The sequence below is a fragment of the Zophobas morio genome, unplaced genomic scaffold (assembly GCF_036711695.1).
Source record: "Zophobas morio isolate AGI-343-1 ecotype UQ-CSIRO unplaced genomic scaffold, CSIRO_AGI_Zmor_V1 ptg000023l, whole genome shotgun sequence".
NCBI classification, from domain to species: Eukaryota; Metazoa; Arthropoda; class Insecta; order Coleoptera; family Tenebrionidae; genus Zophobas; species Zophobas morio.
Window position 1 is genome coordinate 6,325,896 of NW_026972128.1, and position 18,184 is coordinate 6,344,079.

General features: G+C 34.9%; 1 protein-coding gene across 3 annotated transcripts in view; it reads left to right on the forward strand.

Moving 5' to 3' along the window:
- The first annotated feature begins 2,914 nt into the window (after positions 1-2,914).
- LOC135133931 (homeobox protein homothorax) overlaps positions 2,915-18,184 on the forward strand; it is a 173,875-nt gene continuing 158,605 nt past the window's right edge. For 2 of the 3 annotated variants that reach the window (XM_064062492.1, XM_064062494.1), the window contains exons 1-3: positions 2,915-3,184; positions 6,591-6,665; positions 9,336-9,559. In XM_064062492.1, the coding sequence (XP_063918562.1) occupies positions 6,645-6,665; positions 9,336-9,559 (245 nt within the window). In that variant the 5' untranslated portion in view covers positions 2,915-3,184; positions 6,591-6,644. The remainder of the gene's footprint in view (positions 3,185-6,590; positions 6,666-9,335; positions 9,560-18,184) is intronic. The other variant, XM_064062493.1, reaches the window with a different exon arrangement.

An 18,184-nucleotide genomic window follows, 5' to 3' on the forward strand; every position in this document is an offset into this window, starting at 1 on the left:
AAAGCATATAATTATATATTTTTTTAGAAAACTGGCATTAGCTAATTACAAAACCTGAATACGAGTAAATACATATGTACTACAATTGAAAAAGTTGCTTTAAGTACAAGCATTAAAAGCACTCTTTCGATAAGTGGATATTTTGATAATTCAGCTCATAATTTAAGTACAAATGTGTTTTTATGGAAATTCATTAAATTATTTCTACTCTAAAATTAACAGGATACACGTCACCCTATTTTAGAGTCACCTATTTAATCACGAAGTTTATGATCCAGTTTATATTGATCAGGATCATGTGTAGGCAAATTTCGGATTATAGTACAAAACATGATAATTAATTATCCACAATTTAAATCTTTAATTAGTTCATCCAGATGCTGTAAGTTTTTTGAAAACTTGGTGACATTTTTGGAAATAATTGACCACAAGTTTAAAAACATCGAAAGTCATTTCTGAAAGAAAATGAGGTAAACTTTATACCTGGGGAAGTTAGCTAATATTGTGGCAACATCTGCATGAGAGAGATATTTGTTAAATCTTTGTACTTAAATTACTAAGAATTTTGCAATAGAAAAAATTAATAGTTTAGTTTATGTAATTCACAAACCAACACGACGTACACACCCAACACCTCAGTAGCTGCCATATATACCATAAATAACATCAGTAACTTAGCAACAAATTATTTGTAAGATCTAGGTACTTACAAGGACTTTAAAATTTTCAAATTATGTAATGTAAATAAAACAAATAGTTACATCTTTAGACAGTACCATGATACACATTGTCCAAAAAACAACTAAAAACATTATGTAACAAGAAGCGATTTACCTGTGGTATGTGATAAATTTGACAGAATGTTATTTTTATGGCGACTCTTTTTATTACCAATCGTTTTTCACTGTCGTATTTAAAACTGTATCTACTATTCTATTCACTAAACCCATTGTCGAACAAACATCAAACTGACAAACGTAAAGAGTCAAATTTGTACTACTGATAAGCTTTATACCCACTGTTCAGTTTCAATTTACCCGTAGGAGTAACAAATGCTGATTATCTATAATGCAAGATTCACTTTTAGTGCTAGAACGACTGACGAGGAGTTTAATCATCTTGCTGGAAAATGCGTTATAATTTGCCTCAACTGCACAAATTTTCTTTGTAATTGTTTTACTTTTAAAGGTGTTTTAATTTTTTTAATTTACTTCTCATTCTAAAAGTAAGACCCATTCTTCTTGATGGGTTTAAAATTTATGTCAGCTTATCTACATAGACCCTGTATAGTGTATACCATACCTATACGATGATGAGAATGCATATGATCAAAAAACAAAAGTTAAGTTACGAAAATTATACGGTTCAATATTTTTATTCTATGTAAAATGAGTTCACATAACAAAATAAAAATTATTTATTATTTTATTACTCTCATTATTATGTAAACATAAAATAAGATTCTTGTTGGAGAATTTATGAAAAGTCGGATTTAGAGTTGGCTAATTTCTATAATGTATCCTTCGCCAATTAAAACTTTGTCATACTAAATTTCACTTTAGGAATAACCAAAAATTCGCACTTGTGGGAATTACCACAGTTTTTTTACGACATATGGTCTAAATGTACAGCAAAATTAAAATTTGACCATTTTCTGCCACTTCTACTTTTGCCTATTAAAATTTATATCTTTTGGAGCTAAAGTTCCTTCATAATTAACACATCCATTTCAGACAATATCGCAAATCAGCGCGTCTAATCTGAATTTTAGGTTATGTTTGTAATCCAGGTGCACCATATCTATGGCATGTATGTAGAGGTAACAAATAATAGATATCTATCTTTCTCGATGAATTTAAAAAAGAAATAGAGGAGCTTAAAATTTATAATGTCAGCTTGTCTAAATAGACCTTGTATACCATATGCATACGATGTTGTGAATACATATGATCTAAAAACAGTCTGAGAGAATAATGTTCACAGCAATGTAATATTTCATGTACCTACCAGATGATTATGTATAAGTTAAGTCATGAAAATAGTAGTTTAATATTTTTATTTTCTATGAAACTAGTTCACGTAATAAAAATAAAAGTAATCATTATTACGATTAATCTTATTATTATGTAAACATAAAGTAAAAATCTTGTTGATAAGTCTATGAAAAGTAGGATTCAGAGTTGACTAATTTCTGCAAGTTATGTTTCCGCCAATTAAAACTCTCTAATCGATAGCTAGAATTTTCAGACTGAATTTCACTCTAGGAATAAGAAAAATCGGTTTGCAAGACAAAACCAATGCTCTTTTAATTTATAAAATATTCTGAATCAGAATAGGTACTTACTAGTCGACCGCACATATCTCGAGAAGTAGTATAATCAAAACCTTTAGGTTATATCACAATCCGGGTACATACTTATCTTTTCGCAGTTGTGAGGGTTACTAGAGTTTTTGCCAACATATACAGTCTACAGGTAGAAAAAAATAAGACGTCAATTTTTTCTCATTTATACTTTCGCTAATTAAAACTTTGAGCCGCTCGTTTACTCTCCAGGAACTGAAATTCACCCCAAACATACCAAGTAAGTAAAAACTTCAATTACAGCACTCGCCCGTTAATAGAAACATCCAATCCGCCCGATATTCCAAATCCACCTATACACTATCACCGCGCCTAATCTTCATTTTTAGGTTATGTTTGTAATCCGGGTGCATCGTATGTATAGCATGTCCGTCGATCTCCTAGTCGTGAGGGGCAGCGGGGCGCCTTGGCAACGCTGGCTCGGTTCGGGGTCGCTAGTGCCGAAGTCGTCCGTGAGACGGCGCGCGCGCGCTCGTACCGTCCGCCATTGGGCGAGAGGCGTGTCCCTGCCCTGACAGATCATTCATCTGAGCCCCACTCTGCCCCCTTCGTTCGGCGTGATTGACAGTTGGCAGACGACTGCGGACCGCGCAGGATCTCCGCACGCGCTTCGGACACGGCAGCTCGGCGCACCATCACCACCGAGAGATCTGAGACCCCATCCACCGACCCCATGCCCGAGGGGGCCCCCAGCACCCACCACCGGCCCAGTGTACACGACAGTGCAGTGAACCGCAGTGAGTGTGTTAAAGTGCGCGCCTCAAGTGACTCTGAACGGTGCTAAGGTGCGACCACCCGGTGCAGTTCATGGCTCAGCCACGGGTACGGCCTCCACCACGGAGAAGGCGACCACGCGAACCCCACAGACCGAGCGCGCGAGACGCCACTGACGCAGCGGCACGAACGCGGACGCGACCGTCCGACGGCCGGTGCACGTGATCGCAGCGGAACGCGGCCGGGCAGCGGACAGCGGAGATATTGCATGCGACGCGAGGCGAAATCACGGGCCGAATCGATGCTTCCGAAGCGGTTTTGCCGCCAAATTGTTTGCAACTATGTATCTTATGCGGTAATTAATGATGGGTGTGTAATTAGCAAGGCCGAGGGGCGAAATTGCGGACCTAGAGTGAAGCTATACTTGAATTATTAGTGGCGGTTGAGTTGGCGGGAAGTCAGTCATCTGGGATGAGTTCTATATCTTGTTGATCGTGGATGAGGCGACGGGGGTGGCCAGCAACGCGACGGTTTTGCGGACGTGGGGATGGAAAAAGTTTTTAAACCACTGGACTGGAATTTGTGCATGGGTACAGAACGAATAAAAACCAAAACAGTTTTTAGAGATAATAGTAAAAATACTTGGTGAAAAAGAATCAGTAACGGTGAAGTTTAAACATGAGGTTGTTGCAACTTTGAATTTTAGAATGACTTCTATATTTCTGCGAGGAATTCAAACTTTAAAACATTGGAGATTATTTTGAGAAATTGTAGGCAATTGAATCTTTTATAGTTTTAATAAAAAGCCTGAAAAATATAATAAAAAACTACCAAGTAATAAAATACTAATCAGAGTTCACATTCTTTTAAAGCTGTAAATTATTATGGGAGATTAATTACTCTTGTAAAATTGTGCTAATGCGACTTTTTTTATATCATGGGAAAAAGCCCATAAAAATGTACATCTTTTTTTGTGAGCAACGGTACTTCGGACACTTTCAACACAGTCCACAGTTTGTAAATAACGATGTTTTGGATTTTATATATGGTTTTTATTTTATTCAAAGTGGGGCACATAAATTAAAATCCTTGTTAAAATTATTTTGCTGTAATAAAATACTATAACAACATTTTCCGCTCACAGACTTGGTCAATAATTTTTCGACGACCCATAAAAAAATAATAAAATATTTAGCCAAATTTTTTTGGATTTATGCGTTTTCAAAAACACTTGGAGTACTTGGCAACTTACCACCATGTAAGTAGCGACTAGAAGGCTGATTAACTTTGGTTATTTATGAAGGTCTAACTATAGGTAGTCTAGTACTATTTTTACAAAATAGTGAATAGTATCAATGGAAATAAACTACTTCTTTGTGAAAACCAAATTGCATCTGGACCCCTTCAAGATTTGATTTAATTTTTCAAAAAAGTTAAGGTAACACGTTTGGATTATATTGAGTTGCTACTCCCTCGAAAAGAAAGCAAAAAAGTGTTCTAAAATCTGAAACATATTCCTTGAAGCTAAAAAATTGCTAAATATCAATCTAGTTTAATTTGGTTAAAAATATTGTAGAGTGTTTATAAAAAATTCCACGAAGTACCTGTGTCATATCGCACTTCATAAATGGACTTCGCCCTTTGTCTCTAGGTTAACTTTAAATGTGGAATAGCGATGTCCTTTGCAGTTCTAATAATTTAGTTTGAAACCAAAATAGTACTTTGGTAGTAAAAATGGTAAACTGCCTTGGAAATGGTGGCAGAAACTGATTGAAACTCGCAGTAATTTTGTTGTATTTAGTGTAAATATGCCTCGTTGGTCGGGCAGTGGTGTGTAAAAATTTTGTGGGATCCGTCGATTGATGAATTATGGAGAAGTCATGGTTTTATTTGTTGTGGTTTTGAGAAATGGGAGTAAATCGCGAAAAGAAGGCCGAAGTCGAATGTTCCGAAATCAGATAAAAGTGCGTTTTATGCGGAATGATTGCGGGTCGTCGAGGGCGTAAGCGGAAGGCGGAAAAGCGGGAAAATAGAAAAATATAAGGCCGGGATTTGGTGCACCCTTCGGTGGGAAGTTCGCACGCTCGCTTAAATTATTCGGAGTTTTCGTTTTATTTAATTTGGTGAATCGTCGCGTAGGTAAACAGTGTTAGGGCGTTTGTGTGGTCTAATTTGAATGGTTTTATAGAAAAGCGCGTTATAAATTAGATCGAGAGCTTAATTTAATAACCTCCTTAACGGTGAAGCGTCGTGTTTTTCGCAGCTAATAAAAATTTTCATGGCAAAATAAAACGAAAAACGTTATTGGCACATAAAAATCATTTATTTTGTTATGATACCCGGCAATAAAGTGTATAAAATATAGGGATAATTATTTAAAAAACAAATCATTGTTAAATATGATTATGCATTCACAATAATTAAAATTCAAATGAAGGAAATTTATGCGTCCGATTCGAACGAGCGTGTTTGTTGGGAGGGAAAAAAATCGGGCAGACCGACTTGTTTTTTATCTGAATGGGTGATTTTGAATTAATCCGAAGAGCGGACCTAATGGCAGTGCCGTCATAATGGAGGTTTGATTAGTCAATGGTCGCAATTAAAGATCGGGAGTGATGCGTTTCTTGTAATTACGGTTTAGCAGTGGCCTTTCAACGAATACTTTTAATTTCTCTTAAAACCGATGAATAGGCACTTTGGCCGGGCCACGGGCAGATACCTTACCTGATTACACACCGTAAATACCACTCACAAAAAGCACTTTTGGATTATCATCGTGGAATGCAGCGAAGAATGCAGCGGCCGCCCCCCTTCAGGCCCGTAATAATTAAATTCGCCCGTATCTAATAATTAATCGGCGCGTACTCGAAATTTGAATCGCAATTAGACGATTTGCGCCGTCCGGATCCATATTCATGAAGCGGCGGAATGGGCGCGAAAAAGCCCGTCGGCCGCGGCCCAAATCCGGATCAGAAGTACCAACGATAAAACTTTACTGCCGCGAAGAGAGTCGTCGCAAGCGCGCAAAAAACGCCCCCATAACACACGGTCCTCTTTACTACTCCATGAAACTTTACGACGACAACCATTCCAACAAGTTCCTGCTTTAGAGCCACTAAAATCCGGCCCAAAAAACTCAAATTATCAGCATCCGGCGATCCGATCAATCGCGAGTCGCTTTGCAGCCCCTTTATGGCGTTTTAATAAAAATATTATCGCTTCCCCTCGAGCCAGCGTCGCGCCGAAGAAGTCTCCTTCCGACGGAAGCGGCCGCTCGCGCCAGTGGCGGCGACTTGGTGCGGGAGTGTGTGCCACCCGTCGAATTAAATTCGATAAAAGTGTGTTATTACGGACTCGAGAGTCGTAATTATGTGAGTTTATGGCAGTTGTAAAGATCACTAGTGCTCCTCAGTGCTGTGCTGTGTCTTCGTGTAGTCGCCTTCTTCGTCGTCGGATTACCACTGTTTTCATTGCTAATGGCTTCTTTACTCATTGCATCTGAATTCTTTTCTAGGTGTAAAAAATTCTTATTTGACCGATTTTAAAGAATAGTGCGAAACGATTCGACATGGATGTCCTGCAGAAAAATGTAAATATGCCCTTATTATTTTAATCTAAAAATAGTTTTGTGGTTTTGGTCGTTTAGTTAGTGGTTTTTGTCTGTGGCCGGATAAAAAATGCTAAGTTGTTAGACCTGGAGGCCATCGGTTTTCATGATGGTGGCGCGCAGGTGGAACAGATTCTTTTAAACCGATCCAAATTATCAACACACGTGATCAAATTATCCAAAATTTTAAGACGAAAATACGTGACGAAATTCCACCGCGGAACTAAATTTTGCCGCGCTAATTCGGTAAACGTTACACAAATTTAGCACAGTTGTTATCTCTCGAACAGGTACACCGCGTTAAAACGTCAAAATTATCTTATTAAAATTAAAATATTGTATTATTCTCGTTTCTGACAACAGCGGAAAAATTAGCCCGCCAACAAATGGTACTCAAATGATCCACAGACGCGGTGCATTTTTCACAATTTTTAATTTGATAAATGTCGTAAATTTGTATGAATCTAGATAATTTTTTAAACACGATATAAATCATTTTAAGTATAAAATAGTACGAGATGAATTTTAAATTCACGGTACACCGGTGTACGTTTTTCGAAATTTAGATCCCTCTGATGGCACTAGGGTTTGTGTATCGCGTCGTTCGAAATTTCCGAACATGAAACGGCACTTTTAAAAATACCGAAGCACATGCAGCAAACGTAATAAGACTGTAGACAATATTTTTGATTTATGACCACTTGGAGGATATCTTTATTACCATTACTAAAGATACTAGCAGAAATCAAAAATTATTCAATTACAAGTCAGCCCACATAAACGGCGGGTATTAGAGTTAATTATTTCTTATCTGCACCTAGGTGACCGAAAATAAATTTAAAAAATGACAAAAAGCGCGTTGAAATTATGTCGAAATTAACCGCGTCAATCCGCCGCAAATCATTAAATTAAATTAATTTCGGTTTCGAATATGATAATTATCTTGCCAATTACAGTTTCCTTTTAGAACCAGTTTGTTCCATAGATGATTTTATTAAATGATTTTTATTCACTCCTGCGCCTAAAAATGTAGTTGCTCCTATAGAACAAAAATTCTACGTGACTCGTTTCCTGTAGTTAAACAGCTAAGGTTGTAGAGACTGTTTTATCAGTACCATTATACGTATGTGCATACGAAACATATTATCATTACGATAATGGTGTTATCGCCAGTGAGGTGCCAACGCTAATGGCAATCGAATTGTTTCGAAATTCCCGCCAGTGTAACACATTAAATCAGTTATGTTGAAAAAATTTGTTTGTGTTATTGTTGTTTAATAAAAATCAGTAGGATCTCCGGGTGTTACAATTATATAGTGAGATTAGCAATCGAAATCCGTTAATCCGCCTTTATTGTGTGGTTTAAACTAACTAAAAAATTATTTTAATCTTATCTCTATAGATTAGATATTTTGGGATATTGATGCGACTATTTTTTCTTGGTAAGATTTAAGATAGTTGCTCGAGTAGAAAAAAACGGATTCCCTAAAAATTTAAGCTCTAGACGAATGACATATTTATGCAAATTATCGCCGACGGGGGAATGATATTTTTAATCCGGTTTTGTTAAAAATAGTAGTTTGTTAAAATGCGGATACTGGATAGATCTTCGAGTTCTTAGATCGTGCCCTTGCACTACAATTCACACTCCACAGGACTTTTATTATTATTCGATCCGATTCGCATAAATATTTTATTAACATCAGATTTAATAGTCTACATTGAATAGTAGCGCGAATTTATTGCGCTGTAAAGATAATATTCTAACCAGTTTAAAATTAGTGTCGTAGGTATTTTCAATCAGCTTTATCGCAGTATAATTAAAATTTTTAAGAAGTCGGTAATTAAACCATTATTTGTAGGAAGATAGGTGCATGTGCCGTTAAAGTCGAAACCCTCACCCATATAGGGGTACCGGAAGCCCATCAGTAATTCAGTTTTAACCCCCATATTTATTGCACTTTAAATAAATTAGGTGTCTGCAAGTCGCCTTGTAAAACACCAATTTGTTGCAAATTTATTAATTTAAATTCATTTTAGATACGTTCACTGTGGGTATTATTTAAAAATAGCCGTGCCGCTTCTTATTATTCCAGCGACGTACTGTATATATTTTGTGTATTTAATAGAGGCATCATTCGCTTGCTGAAATAAAATTCTCAATTTTCATAATATTTTAAGCGCGTTTCAATGTTAAGTGCTGTTTTAACGTGGCCTTAATGCGCAGCCATAAAAGTCTAATTTGACGTTTGAAAATGTTAGGTTAGAACTCTGACAGATTTTGTACAGACGGTACCATGAAAACATTCCGCCCGAGCAAGACTTTCAACTTAGCGACGCTTTCAATGAATCGAGCCGATTCCTTCGTAAGCGTAAGAAAAAATCCGAGCTATTTAGTGAGTCATTTACTCCATTAGTTGTAGAATATTAACATTTTACGTTTAATAAATTTAAAATTTTAATTAATTCCGTTCGAGTCGTTTGTAATATTCAGAAATGTTTATGAGAGGACAACTTTTTAATATGACATTCTATAAATATTTATGTCTGGTCAAAATCGTTGCTGTATTAGAGTCAGCCTAGCTCTTAATTGACCATAGCTTAAGTCCGGTTCACACTAACACGCAACTCAACGTGCGATTTTTGTTACAGTATGACGACGGCATCCACCCTGGTTACATGGACGGCGGCGCTGGGGCGGGTTTGTACGAACCCCACGTGGCTCACAGACCGGGGTTGCAAGGACTTCATCATTCACCCCACTTGAACCATGCCATGCATCCGTACCATGCGAACCATGTCAACCCAGCCGCCAACCACGTCATGGGTGGAGGGGTGCCGGACGTCGGCAAGAGAGACAAGGACGCCATCTACGGGTAAGTCTACTTTCCTTCACACCGGCCAGTGGGAACGCGCCTTAACAAACCTCCAAGTGCTTCTCGAAAGACGGAAATTGCTCAAAACCGCTAACGTGATGAGGCTTTGTTGTGTTTATTAGTTTGTTGACGAAACACCGCCAGATGGCATAACCGCAATCGGGAAAAATTAGGATGCGGTAGAAATAGGTGGGATGATTAAGCATAACTCGTTGGCAGAATCTCGACAAAGAAAAATATTTGGAGTTGTAGACAGAATTTTTTTGTACTAGAATGGGGCGAAAAGCGGTGTGAGAGTATATAATTTGTGGAATTTGTGTTAGATTTTTGTAAAGATTTCTTTTAAGATTACTTATTTTACCCTAAAATTATGTGTATTGTTGGTTGCATAGGCGCTCTTTTTGTGTCATTAAAAACATCATTATAATATTTATTTCACCTAACGCAACCTAGCGTGAAAGCATATCTGATTTTGTGTTCATTAAACGAACAAATTGAACATTTTTTAAGACTTAGAAATTGCTATGCATACGTTTAACTGAAAACTTGAAATTAGGATTTTGTGTATTTTATTAAATCAAAATGACAAATAAATAAAAGTTTATTGCTCTATTATAATCGTCTGGATGCAGATGCGATATAATTTTATAATTGTCGATTCCAATAACTGTAAAGCTGTAGGTGTACAATAATTGCAAACTTACTGTATTGTGATAACAGTCCCATAAATTACTCCCATGCTCTATTCAAGTTTTAAAATAAATTTTTAGATTGGGGAAGAACACTAAAGGCATATATTAATGTTCCAATTATCTACAGTTTGTTTTAGAAAGATCTGCTTTCTTAAGTTCATACCACATATTATCGATTCGATGTTGTAATTTATGATCTGTAGTCAAAAGCTAAATCCAGATTAAGTTTTTTTATTTGTTTTGCTGCCAGCATGTCGAAAGACACCAATATAATATTTATTTGATTAGTTTTAAACATGCACGTTCAGTTTTGAGGAACCATAACCCTATATCCACACTGTTAATGGTTTTATAATGCCAACAAATAAATGATGTTAGTCGAATAACAAGCAAAATGTCGTTTTTTAAAAATACTATCATCGAACCGAGAATTGTTTAGAAAGGGCTAGTTTTAAAATTTTCAAAAGTAGTTATCCTGATTGTTTATTTTGTTTTTCATTTTGTCCCTTTTGGTGACGTTGCCAAATCGCTGTGTTAGTAATATTTATTCATATAATTCTACACTAGAACATTTAAATAAGTTACAAGTTTTATGTATATGAACCTTGGAATAAAAAACGGTTTATTTTGTGTACAAATTACAAAATGACCACATAATAATTAGCTCCCAACCATCCTATGATTCCTAATTAAAAGTGTACATAGTTGGACATAACATATAACATACTTTTCTTTAATAAATTCCATTACCTGTCTATTTTCCAACGTCCAAATGATAACTCTGAATGTTCCAAAATTATACAGCAAAATACAATTAGTTAGATGGATCCAACAGCTATTAAAACGACACGCCCATCTGCCTCGGATTACTTAAAATTGCCGAATGTTACTAATGGTTGTCGGATAGACATGTTCTTCAAAAAGGTTAGCATACTGTGTTATACACAAATTTACGCTAAAAGAAAACTATTATTATTATCTACTAACCATTAAGATTATGCTATCACCAACAACAGCGAAAAATATGTTGCTCTTTGCAAGCATTCATCAAGCTACAAACATAGAGCGGTATGGAAATTTGAATTATGTCCAGTATTTTTATTTTAACAATTATCAATGTAATTTATTCAGTTATAGTTGGCATATAATGATAACGTTTAGGTAAAAAATTCATTGACGTCGTTGCGACAATCCCGACACTTATTTCTGTTTAAGCTATGATTTTTTCATTATTTGAACTTGTTTAATGAATCGTAATTGCTTACATTCATTTGTTGCTTAACAAGTTTTTTTTAATTAATCCTCTTTAGTGTCACTTAATTATTACTAATGCACCCGATTTTTTTGAAAATGGTAGTGTTTCTATAAACACCAAATGTCTGTGGAACTCTTTTTGTAAAAGTGGTTTAGTTTGCATTTTTATTTCAAGAGAAACTATCAAAGACCATGGCTTCATTATTAAAATAACGTGCTTCGGTAACTAGGAGTGTTGTTTGCACTCTTTCTCGGTTAAATAAATATTTTAAGAAAACATGTCTTCGATTTTAGTTGGGAGAGAAAACGCCAGTCGTAGCCATCTGTAGTTCGGTTCCAACAACAAACAATCTCAATTTTGAAATTTTCGATATGCTGATGAATTTTACACAACACGGTAACTGGTGTATGATTGATGAACCGTAGAAATTACAAATTCAAACAACTAGTAATGTGACAAATTTTAGCCAGTAGTGATTTGCTCATTGAATTTCAATACTACCAGTAATGGTATATAGGGATCAATTTACATTTAGTCAATCAAATTTGACACTGATGCATCACAAATGTATCAGTTTTTTTTCACTGAAATGTTACACCCGATGTTCCTACAAAACGCCATCTTGGTAACCACGTCTCTCATTCCCGTGTTGTTTTATTTCACCATATCATTAACAAAAAAATTCGTATCCTCGGGTAAAGCAACCATCAGAATTAGAATATGTAAAGTAGTGTTCGTGTACGCCCACCCACTTTTAACAAGAGATACTAAGAATATGTGGACGAGAGAAAAAGATAGGTGACTGACATAGCATTCTACTCCAGTTTTTGTAATAGAATCGATAATGTAAAAAAACAATATGGCACCCACTACACTAAACCTTCACCACTTCTATTATGGAGTGGGTAGGCGTAAGAAATTCTATTAGCATATTTGGATTCCTCAGGTCATTTTACATAATAGTACCGAATTTCATTATGATACCATGCATAATAAAAAAGTTATTAATGATTATAAAATTCATGAAATTTCATTGTATTTTTTATTTTTCAACGAGGGCAATTTCGAATTCTTTTTCTATTAGCTGCCTTATTCTTGGATTCACCTGAGGCACTCCGAAACTATACATTCGGTGCGCTTTGTTTAATAACAAGCAACAACAAGAATTTAGAAGATGTAAGAGTGCAATTTTCTAGGAAGTAGAGCGCTAATTTTGTTTAGTCCCTTACCATAAATCAAGGTGGCAACTAGACCTCATATTTTGTAATTTATTATACTTGGATTTTATGTCTTGTTGCAATTTTTACTCTACAGAATTCAGTACTTGGTGAGCAGAAAAGAAGGAAATAATTAAACTTAAAACAATAAACAGCTGACTTTATACAGCATTTAATTAATTAGAAAAATATGCATCCATAACACTCTTGGCGAAACGGAGATCTAAGTGGTTTTATCTCTTCTCATTCTCTCCACTATTTAACATGCTAAATATGAGCCATATAGGCATATACCGCAACTACAAAGTACTTGTCTTATTCATCTCTTATCAGCACCTCAAGAATAATAGCAGATAACAGTGTATACCAACAGTTGTTTGTGATTAGTAAGCTGGTTTATTTTTAACGTGTTTGATTATACACCCGAGTAGTTTTTAGTAGAAGCTCCATGAACAAATCACGTCACGCTTCTCGATCGGGACTGCATTTGCCGAAATCCGCCCCTGTCTTCTCCGCAGCAGTGCGTCTCGTAAACGTACAGCAGTCGTAAAACTTCTTCACATAATGAAAGTTTTCGTCAAAATGAAGAAATAAATTGGTAGTAAAAATACCTAAACAACAATAACTATAAAATTACGTCATTATCTTATACTTAACGAGCGAATAGATGTAAACATTTTGAGCAACACTAGTGCAGAAAACGCCACATGTCAAATAATCATATATCGCGGAAATATCGATCGGCTCTTCAGGACCGGGCTGAGGACGGTAGCCAATTTATCGATCCGACGATAGATAATGAAAGCGTTATTACGCATACGTGATAAGCGTGCGTAAAAGTTTATGGTTCGGAGTGCGTTTACCGTCGGATCACGACAAGTCTTGGATCGTATATTAAAACGGCTGGGCTTCCGCAACCAGCAAACAAACCCAATATTTGCCCAGCGCTTGGACGACACTGTTTATTTAAAGGTGTCGGTAATTACTTGGCGCGTACATGTTTATCTCTGTACACACACTGTATACTGCGTTTACCCACTTAAATACCACCTAAACGAGCCATAAAAATAAACGGCTCGTCAGCTGCCACAAGATTAGGTCCCCGACCGAATTACCCAAACAAAACCTCTTCACACAACTTACTATAACCAGTGGCGGCTGATCGGGGTGGCAGGGAGATGTGAGTATGAGAGTTACCACGGCTTCAGCCGGCCTGGAAATGCCAAAATATTGGAATTGACGTGAAACGTTTACAGTAGTAGAAATAACGGTAGCTGTCATTTTGACGTAACAAATAACGTTCAGGAATTAAAAATTGTGTTTGAGAATATTTGTTTAAATTTCTAGTCGGGGCCTACACACACTAAATATGAAAAAAAAAAAAAAAATTGGGCAAATGTTTGTAGAAAGATTTTTAAAGGAATGAAATATTTACATAACCAAAAATAAAACACAACATAACATAAGCATAACATTAAATGAAACAATTTTAAAACAAATTCTCCAGTAACGGGTTATCAAAAAGTTTTCAGATTAGGATGGGCAATCCAAATATTTTTTTTTCTTTGATTAAACCTTAGCGTTCAGACTTGTCAAATTAAATTTCGAATGAGTTTAGTTTCCAACTTATACATTTTGGAGCAAAACCCCTTTATTGGTAGAGGCGTACTCTCGTAATTCACGCAAAATTAATGGACATTTTCAATTTGTTGACATTGACATTTGTACGCCTCGGTTTTATCAAAGAAATGAAAAATATTTCCATAGCCTACCTTAACCTAAAAATTATTTACGGACGTGTATGTGGAAAATAAGTAATTACTCTTGTGGACAATATTAGAATCAAGATATAAATATAAGGTAATCAAGAACAACAAATAAGCAGCTGGTGAAATATTAAAATGTGACGTATGTATGTGTAAATTTCTTGTAGATAATACCGACAAAGCAATAAAAACGCGATCAAAGCAGCCATGGATTTTTGAAAATTTATCTTTGAGCCTTGCCTTTAAACTCAAACTTTCAAATTGAAGCTAATCTGACAAGACGAAAATTCTATCAAAAACAAATCTTCAAAAAGTCATGGTTGGATGTGATCATATTTTTTATTGCTCTCTCTGTACTGGCTACAATTTATTTGGATTGTTAAGCGGACGTTAGTGATTTCTAAATTTGGAGTTAAAAAGTTGATTGATATTATATCTATTGAAGGATGCTAAATAGTACTTAGAATGAGTCTAATAAATCAAAATTATAGACATTGTGGGCAATCATTCTGTTTCCAGTTGGTGCAACGTTGGACACTGAGATTAGGACCCGATTTATAGAAAGCGAAGTTAAAGTTAATTCGCGATTAACTTTTAACTGAGGTCCGTTGCGAGGCAACGCGCATATTTTAACCAATCACGAACTCATATTCCACATTTTAATTCTCTGTTAAACTAATCGAGGATTAAATATTTAACTCGCTGTTCTATAAGCCGGCCCTAAATGTTGTATAAATCTGGGAGATATAACACAACTTTGACTTTTCTTTGGTACATTTCGAAATACTTGGTAAACACCTTGCTAGACCCTTATTACACTCAGTAATAATGATTTTGTTAACTGGTTTTTCAAATTATAGCAAACAAACAAAATCCAATATTTTATTACTTTTCTTAATTCTGTATTTTGGTTCCATCAAATTGCATTAACCCAATTATGTGGGCAAAAAAAACTTGTAATGTTTATAAAATTTAATCTAGTATAAGGTTGTGGCACACAAATTAATTTTAGTAGAAGCAAATACATCAGGAACTAATGGTTATAATTATTAATACTGGGTGAGTATTAATGATTGTGTCAGGTTAGTAATATATTTAAGATTTTATTATATAATACCTCATTGTCAAAATAAAATTTAGGGCATCAAGTCATCTTCTCATCACGTTTGTAAAGCGCGCTCCTGTTGAAGTTGACAACAGTGAACTGACATGTTAACATTGCTGCCAATAATTCAGAACTGCCAACACAATAATTTGCATCAATTATTAATAGTCACCCCGCATTTAATAAGACTTTTGAAAGTATTTTTTGCATGTGAACGTGTTATTTTGATTCAACGTGCTATAAAAATATTCTAAGATCTAACTATTTGGAAAAAGAAACTGTAAAAATTTTAGTAATAATAAGAACATGAGTGGAAGCTTGAATATTACCTACCTCATTTCTTTTGATTAAAAATTTATAGGCGTTTATGACAAGTCGTTTCATCAAATAAAAAACACCTGCCTAAACAAAAATTACGGTACTTCTTTACCCTCGAAGTTAGTGACGAATGTAGGTAGTTAAAATTGTCTAATTTTATTCTAAAAATGTTGAAGATTATTAATAATTTTATTATATTAAAAAGCTATTTCAAAGTATCAGTTTGTTAAAAAAGTCGCATTTTCAAAATTATAACAATATGTTTATTAGAGCTAATCAACTATATATTTTTTTTATGCTAGAAAAAGTGATTGCTTTTTGTTCATACAGAAACTGTTACACACTTTCGAGCGCGATTTTGGAAATGTCGAGACCAGATTTTAAATTTTTTTAATTGAAAACACTTCTACGATAATTCGAATTCGATAAACTAGATAGACAAGTAATTAACGCAGCACAAAACAAGTTTAAAAAACCAAGCAGATTTTAGAACAGAAAATAATGCTGTAAAAACTTCACAGACCAAAACCGACAAAGAACTAGACAGTTAAAGACATGGAACACCACTTGTTTTGTAAAATGCCCATCATAAAAAAATCAAGTAACTCGTGTGGTAAAATGTGAAGCGTGGTGCAACAGATTTTTCCCAATTTCTAACAACTTAATGGTTTATACTAATATTGTCAAGTGTGTCAAGTGGGTAAAAAATGTTTGATTATAAATTGTAATAATAATTTCTTTTATAAAAAAAACGGCGCCTCACGTCTTTGTTTCGATACATTTCTGTTTAGATTCAGTTTGTAACTTGATATAATAGCCCATTAAAACAGGTTGTGTTAATTATTGACAACTTGCCAATTAAAGGAAAGTGGAAGTCAGTGACGTACTTCTAAAATTCTAAAGTAGGGCAATACTGATATCTAAGATTATTTATGTAAATAAAAGAATTGGAGACTCTTTGTGAATAAAAATATGATAAGAAAAAAGTACATCGGACTGGTTTTTATAATTTTATTGAAAGTTGGACAAAACAAAAAACACTTTGAATTTCCAAGATCATTTTTTAAATAACTCGAAAATGATTTTTTTAATTAATTTTTCCGTAAATCATAAACGTTCATTAAACAATAATAATAATGATGATAATAACCCAGAATTACGAGCCGCCACTGCATAATCTCGAGCTAAAATAGCGATCTGCCGTTTTTCCAGCGCTCGAAAAGTGCTCGATAACCTGCCATGTGTTTCTCTTATTTGCACAGAAAAAACTGTTATCAGCAGTGATGTCACGTATCAATAGTACGGCTACTGGATTCGATTTTATCAAACGACCATAATTCTCCGTGACAATGGAATTTTTCATATAAGCTCTACGCATATTTTGATAATAAAACTGGTTATTTAAACGTAAATTACATCAAAGTAAATAATCTTACAAGAGATTAAATATTTACCCGATATATTAGGTCAGTTATCGGTGTACACTTTGCAGATGTTTATTGTATCGCAGGAATATACAAAACATTTTTTAAATCGTGTTTGAAATCGTTGTTTTGCAGAGTTCACTTACTTGTTATTGGTGACCCAAAAATAGCCAACTAATTTCGGATCGCCTCCTGCGACAATTAAATAATAATAAAGAGCAGCCCTGTCGACGCCGCCCCCATTCGAACCCACATGGCATTGACTAAAAACGCAAAGTAAATACGAAATTATTGTGCTGATTAAATGATGTTTTCGGCCACATTATCTCGCCCAAATTCAATCAGATCGTTCAATTTTAAAAGAGATTACTTGTAAGCAATATGCTGTATCGTATGTGTATTTAATGACAGGGACCAATAATCATCAATCATAATAATGACTGATATGTCCATATCGACATTATAATAATTGTTGCAAAATAAATCTTGTGGGTGTTTGTAGAAAAGAAACCACGCCATTGTTGTTGACGTGATTTTCGATTTTGATGGATTTGAGAGGGATTAAAATGAATCGTTGTTAATTCAGATTGTACTCGATATGTCTAAAGCAATAAGTGCGATATTAGCATTATCAGTGTTTGCAGAAAAAAAACCCGAAAAACTTTTGTTTACCAAATACTACGAACATTTCTGAGAACCCATATCTTTATGGACAGGCGCTTTACAATGCTAAGAAGGCACCAAATTATGCACATGTAAAAAGCATTATGAAACATGAATTAAAAAACGTTGTCACGCTCGTAAAAAACATTTGTAATACAACAACAAATACAAATAAGACTGTTATC